Consider the following 27,954-nt stretch of genomic DNA (forward strand, 5'->3'; position numbering starts at 1 on the left):
GTGAATGAGCGTTCCTTTTTCTTCACAACCTCTCTAACTTATTACCTGTCTTGTTGAGAATAGCCATTCCAACAGGTGTGATGTGGTATCACATTGTAGTTTTTATTTGCATTTCTCTAGTAGCTAGTGAAGTTTAACATGTTTTCATATTCTGTTGACTGTATGTCTTCTTGGGAGAGCTGCTTGTTTGGGTCCTCTGCCCATTTCTTAATCAGATTGTTTGTTTGCTTGGTGTTGTATAAGTTTTTTTATGTATTTTGGATATTAACCCCTTGTTGGAACTGTTGTTTGCAAATATCATCTCCCATTCAGTTGGCTGCCTTTTTTGGTTTTGTTGTTGTTGTCCATTTCTCTTGCTGCACAGAATTTTTTAGTTTGATATAGTTCATTTCATTTATTTTTTCCTTTTCTTTCCTTTAGGGTCAAATTTATAAAATGTTCTCTACAACCAAGGTCCCTATGTTTAGTACCTTTGTTTTCTTCTATGCAATTTATTGTTTGAGATCTTATATTTAGGTCTTTGATCCACTTTGTATTAATTTTTGTACCTGGGGACAAACTGTAATCTAGTTTCATTCTTTTGCATCTGGCTTTCCAACTTTTCCAATGCCATTTATTGAAGAAGCTTTCTTTTCTCTTTATGGTGTTTTGGGCTCCTTTGTCAAAAATTATTTGCCCATACACATTTGGTATTATTTCTGAGCTCTCAATTCTGTTGCATTGGTCTGTGTGTTTGTTTTTCTGCTAATGTCATACTGTTTGGATTATGATAGCTCTGTAGTATAATTTGAAGCCAGGTAGTGTGATACCTCTGGCTTCATTCTTTTTCTCAGGATTGCTCTAGGTATTAGGGGGTTTTCGTGGTTCCATACAATGCTGATGTTTTAGGTTCTGTTTGTTTAAAAAAAATGACTTTGGATTTTGACAGGGCTCACATTAAATCTATATATTATTTTGAGTAATATGGCCATTTTAGCTATATTGATTCTTCCAATTCATGAATATGGAATATCTTTTTATTTCATTGTGTTTTTTTCAATGTCTTTTAATCATGGTTTGTAGTTTTCAATACATAGGTCCTTTACATCCTTTGTTCAGTTTATTCCAAGGTATTTTATTCTTATTGTTGAAATTGCAAAAGGACTTTTTTTCATTTTTTAGGTTTTATTGTTAGTACATAGGAAAGCAGTGGAATTTTTACATTGATTTTATATCTTGCAACTTTCAGTTTTACACCATTGAGTATGATATAGGCTGGAGGTTTGTCATATATGGTCTTTATTATGTTGAGGTACTTTCCTTCTATACCCATTTTATTGAGTATTTTAATCATAACTGGGTTTTGTATCTTATCAAATGCTTTTTCTGCATCTATTGATAAGATCATATGACTTTTTATACTTTGTTTTGTAACTGTGGTGTGTTACCCTGATTGATTGTATATGCTGAGCTGTCCTTGTGCCCTTAGAATGAACCCCACTTAATCATGATGCATTATTTTTTAAAATGTGTTATTGCATTCCATTGCCTAGTATTTTGTTTAGGATTTTTTCATCTGCATTTGTCAGAGATATTGGTCTGTAGTTTTCTTTTTCTGTGTTATTCTTGCCAGGTTTTGGTATGAGGGTAAGGTTGGCCTTATAAAATGTGTTAGGAAGTATTGCCTCTTCTTCAATTTGTTGGAAGATTTTCAGAAGAATAGGCATCAAATCTTTGAATATTTGGTAGAATTTACTGGTGAAGCCATCTGGTGCTGTACTTCTATTTTTTTACATGGTTTTTGATGGTTGTTTCAATTTCCTCACTGTTTATCAGTCTGTTTAGAGTTTCCAATTCTTCATGTTAATTTTAGGAAGGTTATATATTTCTAGGAACTTATTCATCTATTCTTGATTATGTGGCATATAGTCTTCCATAGTATTCTAGTGTGATCCTTTATATATCTGTGATGTCTGTGGTAACTTCCTCTCTTTCATTTCTGATTTTGTTTATTTGAGTCTTTCTCTTTTTTCCTTAGTGAGTGTAGCCAGGGGTTTTCAACTTGATTCATCTTTTCAAAGAACCAAATCTTTCTAATAATTTTTTGTATAGACCTTTGTTCTTGATTTCATTCAATTCTACTCTAATTTTTATTATTTCCTTTCTTCATCTAATTTTTTATTGAGTTTTTGTATGGAAGATCTCCTCTATGAAGTCAGTGGGGTATTAAAATCCCCTACTATGACTATATTAATGTTAATCTCTCCCTTAAAGTCCTCCAAGAGTTTTTTGTGTGTGTTTTTAATGTATTTGGGTGCTTCTATATTGGTTGGATATATGTTTACCAGGGTTATATTCTCTTATTGGGACAATTCCTTAAGTATTATGTGGTGACCTTCTTTGGCTCTTGTTATGATCTTTGTTTTGGTTTCTATTTTGTCAGATATAAGTACTGCTACTCTGCTATTTTTTCATTTCCATGTGCTTGGAAAATTATTTCCATCCCTTCACTTTCATCCTGTGTGAGTCTTTTGTTCTGAGGTGGGTCTCTTGTAGACAGCATATAGATGGGTCATGTTTGTTTGTGTTTTATCCATTCAGCTACTCTATGTTTTTTGATTGGAGTACTTAATCCACTTATATTTAAGGTTATAATTGACTAGAGGTCTGGTGCATGGATTCATGTACCAGTGGGGTCCTTCAGCTTGGCCTGCATGGATCAACCAAAACCAGCTCTCTGACAGCCCCTGAGGGGTCCCAGAGTGTGAGAGTGCAGTCTGCAAAGTTGGTGAACATCTTCCCCTGGTGGTCAGTGTCTGGTCGGCCAATCAGTTAGGCTTTTATATATATAGACTAGAGTGACAGTGCATGAAATTTGTGCGGGGGGCGGGGGTCCCTCAGCCCAGCCTGCACCCTCTCCATTCCAGGACCCCTTGGGGATGTCCGACTGCTGGTTAAGGCACCATCCTGCACAACCAGACATCCCTCTCACAATCTGGGACTGCTGGCTCCTAACCACTTGCTTGCCTGCCTGCCTGATCACCCCTAACCTCCTCTGCCTGTTGGCCTGATCACCCCCTAACTGCTCCCCCCTGCCAGCCTGATCACCCCTAACAGCCCTACCCTGCCAACCTGATCACCCCTAACTGCCCTCACCTGCCAGCCTGATCACCCCTAACCACCTCTGCCTTGCCCTCTGCCACCATGTTTTTGTCCATAAGGATGTCCGGAAGATGTCTGGTCTAATTAGCATACTACTCTTTTATTAGTATAAATAGATACTTATTTATTGTATTTATTGCCATTTTTAGTGTTTATGCCTATGTTCACTCCCTTCTCTCTTTTTCTTCTTACAACAGTGTGTAGATGAACAAGTGGGATGAAAAGTTAATAGAAGAGGACGTTCTGCCAAGAAAAGGCGTGAGCCTGCATGCAGGCCGCATCAGAACAAAGTCTTGCACGCAAGATTTGTTGTTCAGAGGCAGAACTTTCCTTGAGGTGATAAATAGTCCATGAGAGCATGGAAAGTTTAAGGGAGGGTGCACTGCTGCAGATGGAAAGAGTTTGTATAACATAGGAAATTAATAGTGTAATGTATAACTTAGCTCAGATGATCTCATAAGCATGCCTGTTAATCATTGTCACTTGCTGTACTCCATTGTTGTTTGCTGTGCTCACCCTCAATAAAAGCCAGAAGGGTTCAGAGGGTCTTTGCTACACGCCTGAGCGAGCGGTAGCCCTCTGCTCTACTTCATCCTACACGCCAAGCTTGCCTCAGTGTCTCCGTTCACAAACAACATCAACAAATGGCGCCTGAACAGATCAGGGACCAGAAGGTAAGAAATTGGGAACGGGTAGGACCGAAAGTAAGAAATTGGGAACGGGTAGACCGAAAGGGTTTTGCCAGCGCAGAGTACGCGGAACTTTCGGCAATAGAGTCAGAGTCATGGGGAATAGCCCGTCGATGAGAGTCAATATACAGCTGTCTTGAAATCATTGTTAAAGAGCTCAGGGGTAAAAGTGAAGGATGAGGTTTTTAAAAAATTGTTTAAGGCAATTCAGCAGCACTGTAGTTGGTTTCAACCAGAAGGAAAACAGCAGTTAAATCTTAAGTTGTGGAAACAAGTTAGAAAGTCATTAAGGAGGGCTCATCAACAGGGAAATAAAATAGAGACTGATGTGTGGGCTATTTTTAATTTAGTAACGTCAGCCTTACAGCCTTTTCAGTCTGATTCTGAAGATTATGAAGAAATTCCTTTGAAGTCCCAAAGTGCTGCTCCAGGAGCTGGGTGTTTAAGCCCTGAGCCTTTCTCTCCTGAGAAACTGTTACCACCAGAGCCGCTCCCGTTAGAGGTCACTGAACCGAGGGAGTCGAGAAAAGGACAGAAAACTAGCTGCAAAAATGAATTAGGAGGTTATGAAAGAATAACCTCAGCCAGCCATTCAGAGCTGGAGGATTCATCTTCTGCTGGTTCGGAAGAGGATTGTTACCCCCCGCCCTCCCCTCCCCCCCCCCCCCCCCCCCCGACTAAGTTAAGGAAAAGAAGAGTGAAGAGAAGGGAAACAGAGATGAAGGAGCTTTTAGGGAGTCTAAAAGAATTATTACTTACAGTAGTAAGGAAAAGAAAGAAAATAAAAGTCCTCAGGAGTTGGCTGCACTGCCTCCGAAAAGTTAAAGTAAAGCGGCACTAGCCATTAATCCGGTGTTAGCAGCTGAGCCTCCACCACCCACCTGAGGACACAAAGAGCTGCTAATGCTCAATACCTTCAAGGGTTATATATATATTATTAATTATAATATTATTATATATAATTATATATGTTATTAATTTTATATATTAATTAATATAGAATTAATTTATACAGGTTATAAATTAATTCCTTATTATTAAAATACAATAGCTAAGGCAGTATTAGCCCCCGGGCAATATCTGCAATTTAAACCCTGGTGGTGGGAAGAAGCCAGGAGAGTGGCGATGATTAACGCCCAGCAAAATCCACCTGGATGTAATTTTGATCAGTTAACAGAAGCTGGGACACATAGTAACCTACAGCAACAGGTGCTGTTAGAGGATGCTGTTATGGCACAGATTAGAGCTTGTTGCTTAAAGGCTTGGTCAAAAATAGAGGAGGCCGGCACCCCGGCCCAATCATTTTCTAAAGTTATATAAATAATACGAATATAATAATAATAATAATAATCTTATTAAAATCTTACATAAATTAATAATAATGCTAATCTTCTTACTGATGCATTAAAAACTGCAATTCCCATCCTGTTAAATGCTATGGATGTGGGAAAGTGGGACATATGAAAAAGGGATTGTCTGAAGACAAAGGGTCCCACAAGGGAAAGCTAAACATACTCCCGGAGTTATTAATGCAGATTATAAAGGAGAAATATTAGTTATGATGTCTGCTTTTAGTATTATAAATATAAAGGCTGGGAAAAATGGCACAGTTATTATTACTTCACTATAAACAAATAGGACATACAGCACCAGTTAAGCAAACTGGGGGATTTAGTAGCACAGGAAAAAAGGTATTTTAGCATACAATTTTAGGAGGCCGAAGACCTCAATTTTTACAGTTTGTTACCAGAGGGAATAAAAATTATCAGCCTCGTGGATTCTAGGGCTGATGTAACTATAATTTTTACTTTATACTGGCCTCAATCTTGGCCGGTACACAAGGTGAATGCAACTTTTACAGGTTGTAAACCTCACTGAAATTTTACAAAGCTCTAATGTACTTGAATGTCAGGGGCCTGAAGGACAAAAAGGCAAAATACAGCCATATGTTGCCTCCATTGCACTATCTTTGTGGGGAAGGGATCTTTTACAACAATGGAAGGCTACAATTACTCTACCTTCTTTACAGAAAGGCCATAAACAAATAATTTTTCAAGCTGGTACTGACACCAGTGTTCAGGATCAAAATTTATAGAGGGGGCCATTCCAAAGCGCTTCGCCCTACCATTAAAATAAAAAAACAACTAAAACCGGTTTGGGTAAAGCAGTAGCCCCTAACAAAAGAGAAGTTGGAAGCGCTCCAAATTATTATCAAAGAACAAATATAGCTAGGGCATATAAAAACTAGCTCTAGTCCATAGAATTCCCCTGTCTTTGTTACAAAAAAAAAAATCAGGTAAATAGAGAATACTTACTAATTTAAGATGGATTAATAAGATTATTGAGCCTATAGGACTTTTACAACCTGGAATTCCAAATCCAGCATTAAAGCCTTTGATGTAATGGGCAAACCCCGAGCCATTAAAACTAACAATGGCTCAGCATATTTATCAGGTAAGTGTCAACATTTTGTTCAATAGTTTGATATTAAACATATTACAGGAATTCCTGGAAACAGTACAGGTCGAGCAATTATTGAACGGCAGAACCGAACCCTTAAGGAAATGCTACAAAAACAAAAAGGGGGAGAAGAGCTGGTATCAGGCCAGACTCCCCAACGAAGATTATTAAGAGCTCTATTTACTTTAAATTTTTTAAAAATTTGAATACAGATGCAGTGTCAGCTGCTGAAATGCATTGGGGACATAAAAAGGAGGTCCCGGTAGAACAACCTGTCATGTATCAGGATGTCACTACTAATCAATGGTGCCTGACTACCGTTTTAAGGTGGGGTGGAGGTTATGCTTATGTTTCCACAGGAACTAAGAAGTTCTGGATTCCTGATAAAAAAAATCAAGTTAAGGCATGGTGAGCAAGAGGAAGCGTGACTAGAAGACCGGTTTGCGCAGCTAACCATCCAGGGAGGACAAACAATTCGCACGCCGTTACCTCGCCCCCAAAACACTCCTCCACCTACATGGAGACAGGTGAAGCGCCTATGCCAGGAAAGGGAAAGTCTTGTGACTGCCCATGGAAGGCCCTATAACTAATAACTCTAATTAGATGCCTGGACTTTTTGAAGATCGTGGGCCTTTGAAACCAGATGCCAGAATGCCTGTGTGTTTGGGACTGGGTAATCATTGTTTGCAATTGTGTTTTAAAGCCTGGTTGAGTGTGGCTAAAAGCACCACTAATTCTTGAAAGAACCAGTCCAATGGAATCAAACTACTGGGGAAATATCTTGTTTTAATTGTACCTTGTTAACTTGTATACCTTATAATGAAATAGCTTTGCTATCTTCTCTGTCATAATTCAAACCTGCGGCAAAACTAAAAAGGGGGAAAATTGTAGATGAACAAGTGGAATGAAAAGTTAACTAGAAGAGGACGTTATGCCAAGAAAAGGCGGGAGCCTGCAAGCAGGCCGCATCAGAACAAAGTCTTGCATGCAAGACTTATTGTTCAGAGGCAGAACTTTCCTTGAGGTGATAAATAGTCCATGAGAGCATGGAAAGTTTAAGGGAGGGTGCACTGCTGCAGATGGAAAGAGTTTGTATAACATAGGAAATGAATAGTGTAATGTATAACTTAGCTCAGATGATCTCATAAGCATGCCTCTTAATCATTGTCACTTGCTGTACTCCATTGTTGTTTGCTGTGCTCACCCTCAATAAAAGCCAGAAGGGATCAGAGGGTCTTTGCTACACGCCTGAGCGAGCGGTAGCCCTCTGCTCTACTTCATCCTACACGCCAAGCTTGCTTCAGTGTCTCTGTTCACAAACAACATCAACACAGTCTCTTTAGCAAATCTGGCAATGCTGGTTGGGTGGTAATAAAGTCCTTTAGCTTTTGTGTGGGTTTTTTGTGTGTGTATCTGGGAAGCTTTTTATTTCACCTTCAATTGTGAATGATAGCTTTGCTGGATAGAGTAGTCTTGGATTCAGATCCTTGCTCTTCATGACTTTGAATGCTTCATGCCATTCACTTCTGGCTTATAGTGTTTCTGTTGAGAAATCAGCTGACAGCTTTATGGGAGCTCACTTGTAGGTAACTGTCTTTCTTTTGCTGCCCTTAAGATTCTGTCTTTGTCTTTAAAGTTTTCCATTTTAATTGGGATGTATCTTGATGTGGGTCTCTTTTTCTTCATCTTTATTGGCACTTTCTGAACTTGTATGACATTTTCCTTCTCTAGGTTAGGAAATTTCCTTTCATTATTTCTGCAAACAGGTTCTTTCTCCCTTGCTCACTCTCTGCTCCCTCTGGTACCCCTATTTGTGGGTATTATTACATTTCATGTTGTCCAAAAGTTCCTTTACACTATCCTTGGTTTTGTTTTTTTTAAATTCTTTTGTTGTTGTTGCTCTGATTGGGTATTTTTCCTACATTGTCTTAAATCACTGATTCTATCCTCTGCTTCATCCAGTCTACTTACCATACCATGTCAGCTATGGTAATCTTCATTTCTTATTCATGAAAGCCATTGTGATCATCATTTGAGATCTGACTCTCCTCACCTGTGTTGGTGTAACTGAGGAAGGCAAACATTATCATTTTAGCAAGAGTGTCTGAATGGACCATAAATAAAATTAGACCCTGTTGTAATGTGGAGTTAGATGAAGGAAACACTATAGTCTATGTTATAGGAGGATGCCAGGGCATTGAGAGGGAGTACTTAATAGGCTAGGCGGTAGCAGTTAATAGAAGCTAAGTTGCAAACGGAGAAAACATATAGAGCTTCTGAAATAAAAGTCTGAAATAAATAGGAGTTTGTGTAGCTACCAGAATACGACTTGTCAGGTAGGCTCTGTGGGGAGTGGAGAACAATGGTTCAGTTCAGTTCAGCCTCCATGCTGATGCAGATCTCTGGAGGCACATGAACATCCTAAAATGGGGATGTTAATAATGAAAGAGTTTTATCATTTGGGTCAAAAGTGGCTGTACTACGGGATCCCGCTTCATAAAAATCACATTATGGGAAACAAGACCCTCTCCTACCAGCCGAGGAAACTGGCATTAGAGCCTCTACAACACACAAGGAGATGCCACAGCAGCAACAACACCCAGGAGCAGTCGGCACCACCAATGGAGTGGCCAAAGGAGAGCACTGCGGGCATAGGCAGCTGGTGTGTGGACCTAGGCAAAGGCTTGATGCAAGAGATGAAGTCACAGGGATCTAAAAGGGAGCAGAGATGACAGCAACAGCAGGAGGGCAGGCAACTGCCCCATGGCCACTGGAAGCCAGAGTTTCCTGGGGGATGCCCGCAATAGTGTATCAGGGGCTCAGGGGTCCAAACTGCTTCCTAGAGCAATACACAGAGGAAACACCAGCTAAGGAAGTGGAGAGATGAAGGCAAGGATGTAAGGACATCCATCCCATAGAAAGCAAGTGAGGGCTCTCCAACATCTAGACCAGGAAGCAAAAGAGTGACCCCTGCATGTGGCAGCTCCCCCGACACTGTCCTCACAGAATGCTGCAGCCTCTGCAACCCCTCTAGCTCCTCCACCCCTGCCCAGAAATGCCAAGAAGCTCCCAGCTCTTTCCCACTATCTGGGCAGTAATGTTGAGGTGAAGGACAAAGAGAAGTTGGCACAGCAACTCTTAAATATGCAAGTGCTTTTGCAATAGTTGTAGGTTATTTTGCAACTTGCTTCCTCATCTGCCCCTCACTCTGTTTCCTTCGCTTTGGTCTTCTCAGGACCTCAGATTCCTGTAAATCTGTAAAATCCAGACACTGATGATGCCGCTTAACTCACAGGGATCAGTGAGGTGCAGATGAGGTCATGGACTGAGGGTGCTCTGTAAACTCTAAGGTGGCATGTGTGTGGTGTTGGGAAAGTTTCCAGAACCCAGGTGGGGGTGAGAGTGAGTCAACAAGGAAGAAAATTGTCCCAAAGAGTTCTTAAAAGACCAACACCTGGTGGCTCAGGTAACAGGCAGCATAAATAGCCCGCGCGTGTGGGCCAGGGAAGTGCTCATTTGCCTGGAGACCCTGAGCCCTCGAGGAAGCAATGGTGAGTGTCAGTGCCGGCCTCTCTTTTTGTTTTCTCTGTGTCCAGCGAATGTCCCCCTGCCCATTTTGGGTCGTCTAATGTACTGGTGTTGAGGAAGACAGGGTCTATGTAGCTCTTCTGCTCTGGGGGGTGTGAGTGTGGGTGTGGGTGTGGGTGTGGGTGTGGGTGTGGGTGTGGACATGAGAGGGCAGCGTAGTGGAGGAAGAAGGACCATTCTTCTGCCCCTCACTCTGCTTCCTTTGCTCAGTGGGAGATTAGCCTTCTGGGCTGGGGGAGGGTGGGTGAGTGGGATATGAAATCCACCCGGACCCCAGATGCCATTGTCAGGAAGCCTCAGGTGGGAAGGCAATTTCAACTTCTCGGTTGGTTCTCTCCATCCCTGATTTCTTCAAAAAGGAGGGCGGTGGAGGAGAAACAGCCCGGGCATTCCCAGGCCTGGGGTCAAAGTCCACCCTGGTACCAACTGCCCGTTGGACATGGATAAACATGGTTTTCTCTTAGCTTCAAATGTTTGTTTTAAAAATACACCCACTGGACAAGTTTACTGATTTCCAATTAATTTTTAGAGGAGTCATTTTTCAATGATACTTTAGTCTGACATTGAGGCATAAAGGGAAGAGTATGTGGGTTTAAGGGGATGTGGCTCTGCCCAATGCCGCTATAGGCCCAGCAAAGAGGCCTCATCCCAGTCCTAGGTCCCCAACCCTGTGAGGGGGCTCCTGCCCAGGGCCCTTTCTGCTACAATGAGCTGTGGTGCCCTCTGTGCCATCTTGAGCTGTTGGGCAGAATGCCTGTTGCTTTTCATTCTTCCCCAGATGTGCTCACAGGGCCCTTGATGTGGCAGCTGAACACCAGGGGGCAATGCCCTGGCTCTGGCTGGTGCCTTTGGTGCCCAAGGCCGAGCCTCTGCCCCAGCAAGTGCCACGCTGCTGGCCTGTGAGCTTGCCTGGTGTTTAGAGACTCCCATGATGCCCAAGGAAGTGGTAAACTCAGAATGAGAAAGAACTGGTGCCAACAGGGTCTTCCGCAGCCCAGAACCACCAGCAGGTGGAGAAGAAAGCACTTCTGTGGCCAGGAAGGCCCTCCACTGCCTCCCCCTCAGGCTGCCTGGGGATCCCTTCTCCTTTGCTCTGTCCCTCAGGCTTGTTCCCAGCCTCTGCATCTCCCGTGTGCGCTTTCCTGGCTCCTCACTTTACAGTTTCTCTCAAGAGGAAAGAAGCCCACCATTGGGAGTGACCAGGCCCTGCACCCACCCTGACCTCACTTAGCTGCAGAGTCCCTCTCACCCGTCACTGGACACCCTATTGAACAGCTGTTTTTTCCCCACCTGAAACCACCATTTACTGACGGAGCTCACCTCACATGCCCTCCTCCACGAGGCCCCTCTCCCAAGTCATCCCAGGTGGAGGGGCAGCACTCTAGGCGTCCCAGGGTCTGCCAGCTATTCTGAGAACTTTTTCTGGGTTCCCCTGGAACTTTCTTCATGGAGACAGTGTCTAGTCCAGGAATGGCAGACCACCTGGCAAATATGTAGCCATGTGCCCATCTTGTTTTATGACACATGTCACTGAGCATCCTGGCTCCTTTCCGGACAAGCACTGAAACCACCATTGATAGTCCATGCAAGGCTACAAGTGACAGGAAATGGGATTTCCCAGCCACCTTACTGATACAGACAGGGAGAAGGAGGTTCAAAGGGGGGAACTGTCCTGCCCAAAGGCACTTCATGAGTCCTTCCTGATGTGACAGGTGGCCTCAGTGAGGAGTTCACATCCTAGCTGTGCCGATGGCAGTGAAAGGGAAGTCACTAGAAGGGACAAAATGGGGCATCTGAGAAGAGGTAGATGTTGCTGATAACCATGTCTGAGTTCAGCTGGGTAACTCATGCCCTCCCAGGCCAGACTGTATGGCCGCCTTGTCCTAAATTGCTTTCAGAGTCCTGCTGCTCCTGATCCCACAGAAGTTGCAAGGCGGTAGGAAAGTGCCTCTCTGACTTCCGGGACCTGGGCTAAGCAGTAACTCGTGTTCTGGAACCAAGAGCATGTCCTTTCTCTTTCTGTCCACCTCTGAAGGCCCTGCTTCTTCTCTCCGTGCTGGTCCTGCTCACACAGCCTCCAAGGTCAAGGGGAGCAGAAGTGACGATCCTTCCCCAGAAACATTTGATTGATGCCTGCACCCTGGTCATGTGTAGCCCTGTGGAGAATGGCCTGCCTGGTCGTGATGGACGAGATGGGAGAGACGGCCCCCGGGGCGAGAAGGGGGATCCAGGTAGGCTTGTCCTGGTGGGCATGGGTGGGCACTGGAATTGTAACCAACTCAGGAAGTCTGGATATTCTGCCGTAGAAGCCCTGGAAATGGAAACCCACCTCCTTGGGGAGAAGACCCCTAGACATTCAGTCCACCTAAAGCACCTCATTACCAGTTGGCAAATGACAGGCTACCCTGAGCCCTGAGGTGTTTTTCCTCCTCCCCTAGCTGTTGGGATTCCTCCCCTAGGATATTCTGTTTCCTCTCACCCCAAGAATGAGCAAATTGTGGGTAAATTACTGGTCTTCAGGGCCCTCTAGAACCAAGCTGCGGCACTTACAATTGTTCATTGTGGTGTAATAATTTCTGTGCAGTCTGTGAAATATCTAACTAATTCTACTGCATGAGAGGTGGGCAAAGATGAGGCCCTGTGGCCCCACACTCAGGCCTGATCAAAAAGATTTACCTAAAGGCACTACGGAGAGGAGGGAAGGGAGCTCATAATTCTTTGTCCAGCCCTCTTTTGGGCATTCACTTGCGTAATTCACTTAATCCTACTTATAAGTGACATATTAACCACATTTGACAGGTAATGAAATTGTGACACCCTATATGGAAGGTGATAAGGACATGGGCTTCTGTGTCAGGCAGATCTGTGCTTGATTGCTGGCTCCCCTCCACAGCAGGGACCCCTGGGACAAGCCGCTCAGTGTCCCTGAAAATCGGTGTGCTCATCTGTAAGTGGGAAGAATCCCACACGGTGACAAAAATTGAGCCAAGGCTTTATTCTTTGTTGAGTCTTCAGGATAAAGTTGTGTCTCCCTCTGTACCATCAGGTGAATTCTCCTGCGCTTTCTAAAGGTGCTATTATTAAGGGTGTTGTCCAAGAAATACCCCCCATAGGGGAGAGTCTGGGTCTGATTGACAAGAAGAGAGAATTCAATAAACCAGCAACAAGGATGAAGGAACATTTGTGGCCCTGGGCTGGGCTAAAGAGGGATCCAGTGTGACCTTTATCTTTGTGGAGTTTGCATTTTGATTGAAGGAAGAAGACATTTAAGCTGGAAAGAATAGGTAACATTGCCAGCTTTGTGGGGTGAGGAACAAGGAAGTATTCATCTGTCCCTTACAGAGAGAAGGTGGCTCCCAATGGGAATGGGCTGGGGCTTAAGAAGGCCACCTGGAAGTGGACCCAGAAGAAGGGTGGTATGCAAGGTGCCAGCTCTCTCTTGGAGAATCCCAGCTCCCTTTAACTCCCAGTAGGGCCCTGAATTGAACCCAGAGGGAGCCTTTCCCTCTGAACTGTGGCATGGAGTATGGCTGAGACCTCCCTCTCTTCTGCAGGTGCCTCATGCACATTCCAAGCCTGGCCTTGGGTTGGGGCTTGGAGAGAGAACGGTGCCCTGTCAGACTGGGGACCACGCTCCACACTGGCTCCCTAATCCCAGGCACGTCAGTCACGTAACCCTTATGGGTCCAGAATTTCCTGGAGAGCTTGGGGCAGCCTCAGACCCTGGTCCATGTATGTCTAGGTGGAACTTATGACCACCTGCCCTGCAGATTCTGATGCACGTGGTCCCAAGAAGTTGCCATCAAGGTCAAGATGGACCTGAATGGGAGACCCTTGAGCAGAGGATGAGGGTGGAGCCGGGGTCCGTGGAGATGCCCTCTGGATTCCATTTCTTTCCTAGTGAGGCTGTAGCTGAAAGCAGGACACAATGCCCAGCACACAGACTCTTAAAGTCACCAATCCCCCACCCCTCCACCCCGCCCCACCTTGCTCTACTGGGCATGGCCCTCCTGCCCTGGGAGCATGGATTCCATGTCTGAAACCTCACCTCTCCTCTACAAACCTCTCTAAACCTTCCTCACCCTTGAAGCACCATTTCCTCCATCAGGAAAAGAGCTCAGAGTACAGGAGTGTGTGCTCTGAGAGGGGTGCTGGGATGGGATGGAAGTCTCCTCACACGTCTTCCACACTCATTACTGTGCCTCACAGTTCAATATTCTGCTACTAATCCCTTATAGAACAGGACCTGGTGCTCACACTTGCATCTCACCCGGTGCTAAGCATGAAGTTATGTTTCTAGTGAACAAATAAATAAAATAATGAGCAAATGGACAAGAAAGTGAATGAACAAGTTGGGTGTTATTTCTCTCTCTCTCTCTCTCTCTCTCTCTCTCTCTCTCTCTCTCTCTCTCCTTTGCTTTATTACTCATACTGTAATAAATCAGTGCTACTCATTTATTTTTTTATTGAATTTATGGGGTGACATTGGTTAATAATTTATATAGGTTTCAATATAATACATCATCTGTATATTGTATTATGTGTTCACCACCCCAAGTCAAGTTTCCTTCCATCACCATTTATCACTCATTTACCCTCTCCTACCTTCCCCCACCCGTCTTTCCTTCTGGTGTCTTTTCTGTTTGCACGTGAAGGTTCGTTCATAGCAGCTTAATTCACAATAACCCAATGTCCATCAACTGATGAATGGATAAGCAATATGTGTTCTATCCATAAAATGGTGTATTATTCAGTTATACAATGGCATATTATTGAACCATTCAATAGCGTATTATTGAGTTATACAAAGAAATGTTACATTCTACAAAGTGAATAAACCTCAAGAACTCATTCCAAGTTAAAACAGCCAGACATAAAAGGTCATATATTGTATGATTCCATTGATAAGAATTATCTGGAGTAGGTAATAGAGAAGGGAAGCAGAGCTGTGATAGCCAGGGTTGGGGAGGGGGAGTGGGGGATAGGGAGTGACTGCTCTATGTCTATGAGGTTTTCCTTTGGGGTGATTAAATGTTTTTGAACTAAATGGAAGTGGTAGTTGCACTACATTGTGAAGGTGCTAAATGCCACTGAACTGTATACTTTAAAAAGGTTGGTTTTACATTCTAGAACTTTCTGCCGGGGGTGACCAGCAGACCCTGAGCGACGGATGAACAGATCACTCCGACACAGGTGTCTGTGAAAGAGAGGGCTAAGGGACTCTTTTACTTCAGTCCTAAAAGCAGTCCTGTTTGCCTGCCTCATTGTCTTTTTATTGTCACAACAGCATGAACTCAAATTAACCTCCAGATACAATCAGCAGGGCAAGTATCCTTGAGAAAGTATATGCTTCTACAAGGTCAAATCTTTAAAGACTCAACATAGAGATTCTAGCAAAACACCCCAGGGGATGGGACTTGATTGGAAAAGTCAGGCAGGGGCTGCCGCCTTCAGCAAGGTCCCCTCAGAGGTCCCGACCTTTCAGAGAATCCTCCTCACAGACATTCCAACCAAGTTCCGTGCTTCCCCACAACTTTCACTTCAATAAAAAGGAAGAACCAAACTCATAGAATTAAGTGTAAATCCTTAAATGTTAATAGCCATTTGCTCCCTTTAGTGTCTTTTTTTGTGAATCCTCATCCTAGGATGTTTTTCCCATTGATTTTTAGAGAGAGGGAAAAGGAGGGGGAGAGGCAAAGAGACAGGAATATCGATGTGAGAGAGACCCATCGATTGGTCGGATGGAGCCTGCAACCGGGGTACGTATGTGCCCTTGACCAGAATCAAACCCAGGACCCTTCAGTCCGTGAGCTGATGCTCTAACTCAGTGGTCGGCAAACTCATTAGTCAACAGAGCCAAATATCAACAGTACAACGATTGAAATTTCTTTTGAGAGCCAAATTTTTTAAACTTAAACTATATAGGTAGGTACATTGTTATTAACTTAATTAGGGTACTCCTAAGGCTTAGGAAGAGCCACACTCAAGGGGCCAAAGAGCCGCATGTGGCTCACGAGCCGCAGTTTGCCGACCACTGCTCTAACCACTGAGAAAAACTGGCTGGGGCTGCTTCCTTTTTTGGGGGGTAAATCTTGTAAAACTTAAGGCTTAGGCAGTCTTTCTTTGGGTAACAGGTCTTTTTAAAATGTTTGACTATTTTTCCAATAAAAAATACTATGTGGTCACTAAAGATAAACAAAAAGAAGAAAGTTAAAATTACCTTTGTGACACTTAGAAAAAAACAACTTAACATTTTGTATATGCCTTTCCTGGGGTTTTCCCAAAAAGTATGACATGTGCACACACCCTGCAATGTCTGTACATGCTTATGAAACAGAACCATATTCAATATAGTATTTACAACATCCTTTCCCCTCTTAATGATGCATTAGATAATAATTTGGTCTGTTTTCTATAGGTTCCAGAGCATGTGACAATGCTTTCTCTATTTTTTATGGAGATGTAACCTATATATATAAAAGCCGAATATGCTATGTGTCCGACCAAGTGGTCGACCGAATTGTTGACTGCTCGACTGTTCACTATGAGGTGCACTGATCACCAGGGGGCAGACGTTCTGCCAGGTAGATTAGCTTGCTGCTGGTGTCCGGACAATCAGGGACTGGATGACATTGGCCAGACACGCCCTGGAGCCCTTTCTCGGCTCCTCCCTGGCCAGCTAACCTCCCATGGGGACTGGGAGAGTTGGCCCCTATTGGCCCCAATTGCCAGCCAGGTGGAGGGACCCCACCTGTGTAGGAATTCGTGCACCGGGCCTCTAGTTGACATATAACATTGTATTACTTTTAGGTGGTGTACAACATAATGATTCAATATTTGTATATATTGTGAAATGATCATTCAACATCACCCATAGTTACTTTTTTTCCATGTGATGAGTGCTTTTAAGATATGTTCTCTTGGTAATGTTGAAATATATAATACTAGTGGCCCGGTGCACTGATTTGTGCACATTGAAAGGAAATTAATTAGAAGGTGGCCAGTGAGGCGGGACTGGGTAAGACAGGCAGGACATGCCCTGGAGCCAACTTCCCGAGGTCCCTCCCTGGCCAGCTGCACCTGGGAGGGTGCCACAGTGGGGTCCCTCTGCCAGGTCGGGTCCCTTGGCCTGGCCTGCGGGGATTGGGCCAAAACTGGCTCTCCAACATCCCCCCAGGGGTCCCAGAGTGCAAGAGGGCATGATGCAAAGTTGCTGTCATACAGGGTGTGGAATGCAAATGCAAGTGTGCAGTAAACTAGATTCACGGTAAATGGTGCCCCAGCAACAACATAACCCATTGCCAAGGGTGGAATCACATGGCCCCTCGAGGAATCGGGCTTCCTCCTTTCTGGTTTGGGGTGCGTCACCCGAGAGCCACCGCTGCCAAGTCACTGCAGTTCAGAAGCTCCTGCGTTGAGGGCCTGCTGCCTGGTGGTCATTGGGCTTTATAGCGGCTGTATGGAGGGTTGGATACTTAGCATATTAGCCTTTTATATACATAGACTAGAGGCCTGATGCACAAAAATTTGTGCACTGGCGGGGGTGGAGGTGTTTCTCAGCCTCACTTGTGCCCTCTCACAGTCTGGAACTCCTCGGAAGATAACGACATGCTGGCTTAGGCCCGCTCCCAGGTGGCAGAGGGCAGGCCCAATCCCTAGGTGCAGCCCCTGGTTGGGCTCAGAGCAGGGCCGATCAGGGGATTGGGGCGCTGCCCCCTGTCATGCACAGAGCAGGGCCCATCAGGGGGGGTTAGGGCTCCGTACCCTGTCACCCACAGAGCAGGGCCAATCAGGGGGTGGGGCACTGCCCCCGTCACACTCAGGGCAGGGCCGATGGGGAGGTAGCGGCTCCGCCCCGTAACACACAGAGCAGGGACCATGAGAGGGTTGGGGCACCGCACCCTGTCACACACAGAGCAGGGCTGATCAAGGGGTTGGGGAGCTCCCCCTATCAGGCACAGAGCAGGGCCGATCAGGGGGTTGGGGTACCTTCCCTGTCATGAACAGAGCAGGGCAGAGAGGGAGGTTGTGGCCCTGCCCCCTGTCACACATAGAGCCGCAGGGTGATTAGAGGGTTTGGACTCTTCCCCTGTCACGCTGCTCCAGGGGCCAGGAGGCCTCGGGGCTCCGCTGATCCCGGTGCTAGGAGGCATACTACCCTTTTACTATATAGGATAGAGGCCTGGTGCATGGGTGGGGGCCGGCTGGTTTGCCCTGAAGGGTGTCCTGGATCAGGGAGGGGGTCCTACTTGGGTGCCTGGCCAGCCTGGATGAGGGGATGATGGCTGTTTGCAGCTGATCACACCCCCTTCAGGGTGGGGGTCCTCACTGGGGTGACTGGCCAGCCTGGGTGAGGGGATGATGGCTGTTTGCAGCTGGTCACACCCCCTTCAGGGTGGGGTTCCCACTGGGGTGCCTGGCCAGTCTGGGTGAAGGGCTGAGGGCCATTTACAGGCTGGCGGGCGACTGAAGCTCCAAACCTCTCCTTTTTTTCTTTTTTTTTTTTTATTCGTGGATTTATTTACCTTCTATGGCTGTCACTGGAAATGAGAGCCGGCTTTAGCTCTGAGGCTCAGCTCCAGCTCTGAGACCTCAGCTGCTGAAAGCAGGTATCTGGTTTGTTTGGGTTCTATAATCGAAACACTGTTTCAACTCCAGCTCTGAGGCCCGGCTGGCTGAAAGCAGGTTTCTGGGGTTTTGTTTAGCTTCTATAATTGTAACAATGTTTCTTAAACTGAAAGCTCAGAGGCCGGCAGCGGCAGGTGGGGAACATTGGCTTCCTCTGTCACTGAAGCAAGCAAGCCTCCTGTTTGCTTCAAGCTGCCTGGCTGCTGGCCGCCATCTTGGTTGGCAGTTAATTTGCATATCGCCCTGATTAGCAATGGGAAGGGTAGCGGAGGTATGGCTAATTACCATGTTTGTCTATTATTAGATAGGATAGTAGTATTAAATATAGTCACCATTCTGTACATTACATCCCTCGGTCTTATTTATTTTATAACTGGACTTTTATAGCTTTTGACCTTCAACCTTTTTGCCTACCACCCAGCTCCCATCTTATGCAACCACCAAAAATCTGACCTCTGCATTTATGAGTTCAGGTTCTTTGTTTTGTTTCTTAAAATCCAGATATAAATGAGATCATACTGTATCTGTCTTAATTTGTATGACTTACGGCACTTAGAATAATTCCTTCAAGATCCATTCATGTTATGGCAAATGGTAGGATTTTTTTATGGCTGAATAATATTCCAGTGCGTGTGTGACATTTTTATCCATTATGGACAGTATTAGGTTGTTTCCACCTCTTGGCTACTGCAAAAAAATGTTGCAATGAACATAAGGGTACTAATACCTTTTCAAACTAGTATTTTATTTCTTTTGGATAAAACCCAGATGTGGTATTGCTGGATCATATATTTTTTTAATTATCTTTTTAATGTCTTAAGGAAACTCCATATTGGTCTCCATGGTGACTGCACGAATTTACAATCCCACCAACAGTGCATAGGAGTTCTTCTCCACATCCTCACCAACACTTGTGAGCTTTTGTGTTTTTTATAGTCGCCATTCTAGGAGGGGTGAGATGATATCTCCTGGGTTTGATTTGCATTTCCCTGGTGACTCATGTCAGGGATCATTTCTGATATAAAGTTTGGTCCTAGGAAGGGGAAAGCAAGGAGTCCATGATCCAGGGTAAAAGCTGGCAGATCCCTGGCTGTAAATCCTGCAGCCTCAGGGCAGGGAGGGTGCACTGCATGGAAATCAGACAGTTTTTGTCTTAACCACCCCTTCAGCTCTGGCAGGCCTGTTTCCTCGCCTGTGAAACGGGGATGTGCACACCCGTCTCCTGGGTCACCACTGGCCTGAGGAGTGTGGAGGTGGAATGTCTACACCTGCGGAACCTGAAGGAATGCAGGGCTGACCTGCAGGTGCTGCTCCTCCTAGGCCCAGGGCCAGGTTTATGCCCATTTCTTCTGCTGCTGCAGGTTCACCAGGAGCTCCAGGGCCCAGGGGGATGCCTGGACCTGCTGGCCCAGTTGGGCCCAAAGGGGACAACGGTCCTGCTGGAGAACCTGGACCGAAGGGAGACTTGGGGCCACGTGGTGAGCAGTGGGTGTGGACTGCAATGCCTGCCACTAGGCCATGCGGGAGGATGCACATACCCATCCCAGGAAGGAGGGTGCCCTGCGGGTGGCGCTGGGTTCACACAGGGAAGGCTGTAATACTGCTGGGCGGCGTCTGTAGGATGGTGCTGTCCTCTGACCTCTATGACTGCTCTCACCTTCTCACGCTCTCCCCCCCCCCCCCCCCCCCTCAAGAAGACTTCGTGCACTGACTGGCTGGTCCTTTTCCTAGGACCTCTGGGACCTCCAGGTATTCCTGGGCCAGCTGGAACAGAGGGTCCCTCGGGAATGCAGGGGAATGTAGGACCCCAAGGCAAACCAGGCCCCAAAGGAGACATTGGGCCCAAAGGTAGGAGGTTGGTGTGTGGAGGTCCGGAAGGGAGAGGGAGGAGTGACAGTGGCAACCCATGATGTGACCTAAGGATGCTCAGCGTTCCAGGGAAGCCAGGCCATCACCACTGGCAGGCTCTGCTGTGGCCCCTGCCCCCCAAACCCCCACATCTGGAGGAGCCCAGACAGTGGGATGCACAGGCCCCAGTTCTCCTTCTCCACGTGGAACCCAGGAAATGATCCAGGCTGCACACACTCTCAGCAGCCTTTGTCCCAATCTGTTCCTTCCTCAGGAGAAGTGGGTGCCCCAGGCATGCAGGGTTCTGCAGGAACAAGAGGCCTCCCAGGTATCAAAGGAGATAAAGGTGCCCCTGGTGAGCGTGGAGCTCCTGGGAGTGCAGGGGCAGCAGGTGAGTGATGGGAAAAGCTGGGGCGGGCCTTCGGTCCTCCTGTGTTCACCAAAGCTGCGGATGCCTGTCCCTCCGCCATCACCCTGCCAGCTCAGAGCTGCAGCACTGGTCATGGGGTGTCTGTGCAAGGAGGTGCCTCGCTGGGCTTGAGCTCTGTAACTGGGGAGAGTGCGGTGTGAGCAGCAGGGACAGTCCACATCCTGGGAAGGCCGGATGCTGGGTGATGGGACTGTACTGTACAGAGAGGGTGTGTGGCTGGTTTTGGGAAAGACTGTACGTGGGAGGGTGTGTTGCTGGACAATAGCACAGTCCATATGCTGGGAGGGGAAAATGCGGGAAAATGTGTGCCGAGCTCACCCTCCTCTTCTTGTCTGATCTCAGGGCCTGCAGGACCCCTGGGCCCACAGGGACCTCCAGGTGCCAGGGGCCCCCCAGGACTGAAGGGGGACAGAGGTGCTCCTGGGGAGAGAGGAGCCAAGGGAGAGAGTGGGCTTCCAGGTAAGGTCGTCTCCCCTGGCTCTGCGCACCCCTCCAGGTGCAGAGGGAGGAGGGCCCTCTAGCTCAGTGGTCAGTCCAATGTGGGGGCAGGAGGTGGGTGTGAAACTGGGAAAGGCTGTCAGGCCGGAGGTAGGAAGATGAGGCTCTGGATAGACCCTGTGCTCAGGGGAGGGCCTGCCTGAGCAGCTTCCCATGTGATCACTGGGACAGCTCAGCTCTCTTCCCAGTTCATCAGACAGCTGTGAGCACCAAATAACCCAGGGATGAGGAGTACTTGAGGCACGTGCAATCGCTGCCCTCCACCCCCACAACCACCCCCACCAGAGGTGTGCTCCCAGACACTCAGAATTTGCTGTGAAATGCCATCTGGATCAGAGTTAGTGGGGTGCCAGGACCTGCTCAGGCCACAGTGTGCTCACAACAGAGCCTCAGGGACCTTGTGGGCAGCAGGGGCCAGCTGTGTCAGCGGCAGTGGGCTTCTGGAGGCCCAGCTCCTTACCCTCGCCCAGGAAAGCCTGTCACTGAGCACCCTTCCCTTGGGACCCGGACTCTGAGCCAATTCCTGACTGTGAGGGACTGGTCTTCACTGGGCCTCTCTCTCCTGCAGACATCGCTGCTCTGAGAAGGCAGGTGGAGGCCTTGCAGGGGCAGGTAGGACGCCTTCAGGGAGCCTTCCTTCAGTGTAAGAAAGGTGAGTTCCTGGACCTGGACCTGAACCTGGACCTGAACCTGGACCTGGACCTGAGCCAGTCGCCAAGGGCAGGACCCAGGCAGGGTCTGTGTTTGGGTTTGGAGTTGGCCGGGCCTGAGGCAGGCCTGGTTCTATGATAGGGGGCTCTAGGATGCTAGTGGGTTTGGATGATGCGCTGGACCTGGGAATGGGGCAGGACCCGGGGCTAAGGATAGGGTGAGGCAAAGCAGAGCAGCCACATGTTCCCTGAATTGGAAGCAGATGCAAGGGACATGGAGCAGGGTGTGGCCCCAACACCGGCTCAGTCAGTTGGCGCCAGCATGGTCAAGGCTACCAGGCTCCAGCCCCCAACATCACAGCCACCTGTGACCCGACCCAGATCAATGCCCCTAGCCCAGTGCAGTTCAGACCTTCCCTCCTGCTGACCTGTGCTGGTCCCTGGACACCCCACTACCCAGGATGCATTTTTTCTTTTTTTAATTAAATTTTTATTGTTCATATTATTACAGTTGTTCCTCTCCCCCCCCCCCATAGCTCCCCTCCACCTGGTTCCCACCCCACCCTCTGCCCTAACCCCACACACACTGTCCTGATGTATAGGTGTACAATTTTTTTCCAGTCTCTTCCTACATCCCCCACACACCTTTCCCCCTGAGAATTGTCAGTCCACTCCCTTTCTATGCCTCTAATTCTATTAGATGCACCACTTTATTCTGTTCATCAGATTATTTATTCACTTGATTTTTAGATTCACTTGTTGATAGATATGTATTTGTTGTTCATAATTTTTAAAAATATATATTTTATTGATCTTTTACAGAGAGGAAGGGAGAGGGATAAAAAGCCAGAAACATTGATGAGAGAGAAACATCAATCAGCTGCCTCCTGCATGCCCCCTACTGGGGATGTGCCCGATACCAAGGTACATGCCCTTGACTAGAACCAAACCTGAGACCCTTCAGTCTGCAGACCAATGCTCTATCCACTGAGCCAAACCGGTCAGGGCTGTTATTCATAATTTTTATCTTTACTTTTTTCTTCTTCCTCTTCTTAAAGGATACCTTTCAGCTTTTCATATAATACAGGTTTGGTGGTGATGAGCTCCTTTAGCTTTTTCTTATCTGTGAAGCTCTTTATCTGACCTTCAATTCTGAATGATAGCTTTGCTGGATAAAGTAATCTTGGTTGTAGGTTCTTGCTATTCATCGCTTTGAATATTTCTTGCCACTCCCTTCTGGCCTGCATAGTTTCTATTGAGAAATCAGCTGACAGTCGTATGGGTACTCCCTTGTAGGTAACTAACTGTTTTTCTCTTGCTGCTTTTAAGAGTCTATCTTTGTCTTTTGCTCTTGGCATTTTAATTATGATGTGTCTTGGTGTGGTCCTCTTTGGATTCCTTTTGTTTGGGGTTCTCTGTGCTTCCTGGACTTGTGAGTCTATTTCTTTCACCAGGTAGGGGAAGTTTTCTGTCATTATTTCTTCAAATAGGTTTTCAATATCTTGCTCTCTCTCTTCTTCTGGCATCCCCATAATTCGGATTTTGGTATGCTTGAAGCTGTCCCAGAGGATCCTTACACTATCTTCATATTTTTGGATTCTTTATTCTTTTTGTTTTTCTGGTTGGGTGTTTTTTGCTTCTTCATATTTCAAATCTTTGACTTGATCCTTGCGATCCTCTAGTCCAGTGGTTCTCAACCTTCCTAATGCTGCGACCCTTTAATACAGTTCCTCATGTTGTGGTGACTCCCAACCATAAAATTATTTTCGTTGCTACTTCATAACTGTAATTTTGCTACTGTTATGAATCGTAATGTAAATATCTGATATGCAGGATGTATTTAGGTGACCCCCGTGAAAGGGTTGTTTGACCCCCAAAGCGGTGTCGACCAACGGGTTGAGAACCTCTGCTTTAGTCTGCTGTTGGATCTCTGTATAATATTCTTTATTTCAGTCAGTGTATGATTAATTTCTAGTTGGTTCTGTTTCATATCCTCGAGGGTCTCACTAGATTTATCGAGGGTCTCACTAAATTTATCGGTGGTTTCTAGAAATTCTTGAAAAACCTTATAACCATGGTTTTGAACTCTGTATCCAGTAGTTTGCTTTCCTCCATTTCTGTCATTTGTGACCTGTTTCTTTGTCTCCGCATTTTTTATGCTTCCCGGTGTTGATAGAGTGGCTTTGTGTGCTAGGTGTCCTATAGGGCCCAGTGGCTCAGCCTCCCCAATTACCTGAGGTGGATACTCTTGGTGCACACCTTTTTAGGCTTTGTGCACAGTCTTGTTGTAGTTAAACCTTGATTGTCCTAGGTAAAACTGGGAGGATTTGACCTCCAGGCCAATTGGCTGTGAGAATCAGCTGTGTCTACAGTGGGAGAACTTCTGTGCTGAAGACACCCTTCTGGGGCAAGACTTGCTTCAGTGGGGCTTTGGTGCTCACTGAGTCTGCCCCCTGAGTGTGTCCCTTTATGGATCTGAGGAGTTGTAATCTGGATGGTCCCACTCTGACCACTGGGTACACTGGCTCTTGGATCTCTAAGGAGGTGCTGATTTAGCCTCTGCCTGAGGCTACCCAGCAGGAGCTATGGAGAGATCTGCAGATTCCTCTTCTTTGTTTGGGTTTTGGAGGTGCCCAGATGAGGCCCAGCTGTGAAGCAATGCAAGCTGCTGTGAGGCCTTGGGCCTTCTTTTGGATGTTCTGACTCAGCTGCGGTTTGTTAGGTAATTTCAGATTGCAAAGGGCCAGGTCATTCGTATGCAAAAGCCTCTGTGCACAGCTTTGATGGGGCAGGCTCTCAGGGAATCAACAGGGTGGAGCAAACAGCTATGGCTGATCCTCAGCCCTGCCCTAAGAGGCCCCAGGTCTCAGTGACCTGTGGTAATCACTGCAAGCACCTATGACAGAAAGCCACCCTCGAGTTCCGCCCGATACCAGACAGTCCAGTTTCTCCCCGTATGAGTCTGGGTCCCCAGAGAATAGCCCAGAACTGGAGTTCAGAGTGAGAGCATGTGTCTCCCTCCTGATTGAAAAAGACAACCGCGTCCTCAGTTGCCAGCACTTTCCATGCTCACGCCTCCGTACCTCTGCACATGACTTCCGCAGCTCCTCTGTGTCTCAGTGTGCTTTTCTCTTTCCTTCTAGTTGTAGAATTTCCACTCAGCCAGCCTTCCTGTGGTTCTGGGTGATGTCCGTTTTGTCTTTAGTTGTATTTTTGAAGTGGTTGTGCGAGGCAGCAATTTCAGGTGTTTACCTATGCCGCCGTCTTGGTTTCTCCCCAGGATGCATTTCTTATCTCTATGTCGCTAGGTCTGCAAACCCCTCAAGATGTTGCTGCCCAGCCCACAGCAGCAGTGACCTGACACTGTCCTCAGAGTTGGGGCTTGGAAGCTGTGCTTGGGTTCAAGGCTGTGAGGGTCTGACCTTGGCATGTGGCCATTGAGAGACTCACCTGAGACAGGTCCTGGGTCCGGCAGGGGGCAGGCTGCCTCTGGGCTCTGCCAGTGCTGGGCTCTCCGCTGCTCCCTGGGTGTTCATGGTGGAGACTCTCCCCTAACGTGAGTCCTGAGGAGTCAGAGGCTCCAGCAGCACAGCCCAGTGCCTGTGCCTGTGGGCATCTCCACCTCAGTCCCTAATTCCCCCCCTCCTCCCCGCTTTCCCCATGTCAGCTTTGAGCTCAAATCATTCAGCAAATCTCATTGATCCAAAGAGGAGTTTCTGAAGGAGGAGAGCATGCAGGGGTGAGACATGGAGTTAGCTCCTACGTACCTAAAACCACTAAGTACCCACGTACCAAGACTGAGGTTTCAAGCATTTAGTATGTTCCCTCTCTCCACAAACATGCATGTGTGCTCACTCAAACACATGCACACTGATACAAAGGAAAATTCGTGATATGTACCTGCCACATGTGTGTGTATAATACACATATCATCACTCACCTCACGTCATCTATACCCACTAGCACACACACATATTCACACACACCCAGGTGGACCTTCAGTCCTCCCATGTACCTTCAGATGGGCACGTGGCCATATTCGTGTATGCACACACAGACCCACCCGGGTGCATGTAGTGAAAGGCAGAGGAACTCCTGTCCAGGGCTCCTCTGGGTGCCCTCCTGAGCCTGTGGAGTGTCTGCCCCCCGAACCCTTGTGGAAGGGTCACAGTGGGTCCGAGTGCAGCCTGGGCACCACACCAGCCCTTTGGGGCTGGAGCACAGCCCTCTCAGGAGCCCTGAAGGCTTCTATGCACAGACACAGAAGTCAAAGGGATGGAAAATGAGCCTGGCCAGCGTGGCCCAGTGGTTTAGTGTCAGCCTATAAACCAGGAGATCATGGTGTGACCCCTGGTCAGGGCATGCGCCTGGGCTGTGGGCTTGATCCCCAGTAGGGGTGTGCAGGAGGCAGCCAATCAGTGATTCTCTGTCATCATTCATGTTTCTATCTCTCTCTTGTTCTCCCTTCCTCTTTTAAATCACTAAAAATATATTAAAGCAAACACATACACACACACATACACATACACACACACAACAACAACAACAACAAAGGTTTGGAAAATGAGATGGAATGAAAACATATAGTTGAATGTCACACAGGTGATGCTTTTATAAATGGTATTCCCATCTTAGAGATGAGGAACTGGAAACCCTGAAAAAGGAAGTGACTTTCCCTTGTCCACCTGGACAGTCATGAACAAGGTGGGGCTGAATACCTGGCCCTCTGACTCCCAGACAGGGCTCTCTCAGCACTGACTCTCTCCTGCCCCTGACACCCATGCACACCTCTCAGCTGTCCTTGTCCTCTCTCCCAGCTCTCCAGCCTCACCCACGTGCACACCTAGAGGCCAGCACTGGGCGCACACAGTGCAGAGATTAGCACAGCGCTGCCCTCAGATGGCCCACCCTCTCCTCTTCTTTCCAACATCCACACCCGGCACGGACCTCCTGGTCAATGCCTCATGCCCTGCTGTTATGCAGGGTCCACAGTGAGATCAGAGGGAGCACCATCCTTCTTTCCAGCTCTCAGAGGCTGCACGATGCCATTTCACTGCACAATGCCAAAGCTTCCCAGTCCCACCCAGTAACTGGGAAACCGATTCTGCCATGCAACATGCGGTGAAAGAGAAAGAGCATGTCTCAGCTCTAGTGTGAGATCAGATAAGGGTGACCCCAAGCTCTACATGTGATGGTCACATGGAGTTGAGCCTCATACTTGCCCTTTCTGAGCCCAGTGTTCTCACCTGTAACTAGACAGGCAGATCCACCTCCCAGAGCGCACCATGGAGCTGTGGTCTCACCTTTGTCCTCCCTGGTGCTCTGAGGCCTTTTATGGGAGGCCTGGGGCTCTGGTTGGAGCATAGCGGCCTCAGAGCCATGGAGCTTTGGCCGGTGCCCCCAGAGCCCCAACCTGACTGTGCTCTCCTCCTAGTGGAGCTCTTCCCCAACGGCCGAGGTGTTGGCCAGAAGGTCTTCAAGTCAGCAGGCTTTGAGAAAACTTTCCAGGAGGCAGAGCAAGTGTGCACACAGGCTGGGGGGCAGCTGCCCTCCCCACGCTCTGCAGCTGAGAATGAGGCCTTGCAACACCTGCTGGAGGCTGAGAACAAGGGTGCTGCGTTCCTGAGCATGACTGACTCCCAGACAGAGGGTAGATTCACCTACCCAGGAGGGGAGCCCCTGGTCTATTCCAACTGGGCCCCGGGGGAGCCCAACAACGACAGAGGCAATGAGAACTGTGTGGAGATCTTCACCAATGGCAAGTGGAACGACAAGTCCTGTGGAGAGAAGCGCCTTGTGATCTGCGAGTTCTGAGCCCTCAGGGTGGGTGGGGCAGCCGTGGTCCAGGAGCCTGGCCCAGACCCGTGTGGTGCCGACATGACAAGGAAGAGCTGACATCACTGTGGCCGGGTTTCTATGCAGAGCCATGGGATGAGGCCAGCCAACGGCTCCCATGGAACACCTCTCTCAGAATAAAATATGAAACTTGCTTCAGCGGCTGTTCTGTCAGAGGAATTAGGGA

At 47.2% G+C, this 27,954-nt stretch overlaps 1 protein-coding gene across 2 annotated transcripts; it reads left to right on the forward strand.

The window, feature by feature from the left end:
• Window positions 1-9,734: 9,734 nt before the first annotated feature.
• On the forward strand, window positions 9,735-27,922 carry LOC139022057 (pulmonary surfactant-associated protein D-like). 2 transcript variants are annotated; one of them, XM_070433076.1, is made up of 8 exons: window positions 9,735-9,841; window positions 11,914-12,109; window positions 19,868-19,984; window positions 20,238-20,354; window positions 20,629-20,745; window positions 21,127-21,243; window positions 21,851-21,934; window positions 27,367-27,922. In XM_070433076.1, the coding sequence occupies exons 1-8, from the start codon at window positions 9,839-9,841 to the stop codon at window positions 27,744-27,746; spliced, it is 1,131 nt and encodes a 376-aa protein (XP_070289177.1). In that variant the 5' UTR covers window positions 9,735-9,838; the 3' UTR covers window positions 27,747-27,922. The 2 variants fall into 2 exon arrangements, with proteins under 2 accessions (XP_070289177.1, XP_070289178.1); XM_070433077.1 differs by lacking the exon at window positions 20,238-20,354.
• The last annotated feature ends 32 nt before the right edge of the window (window positions 27,923-27,954 follow it).

This window comes from Myotis yumanensis, unplaced genomic scaffold, assembly GCF_028538775.1.
Source record: "Myotis yumanensis isolate MYYU_CA2020_CCGP unplaced genomic scaffold, mMyoYum1.0.hap1 SCAF_13, whole genome shotgun sequence".
NCBI lineage: Eukaryota > Metazoa > Chordata > Mammalia > Chiroptera > Vespertilionidae > Myotis > Myotis yumanensis.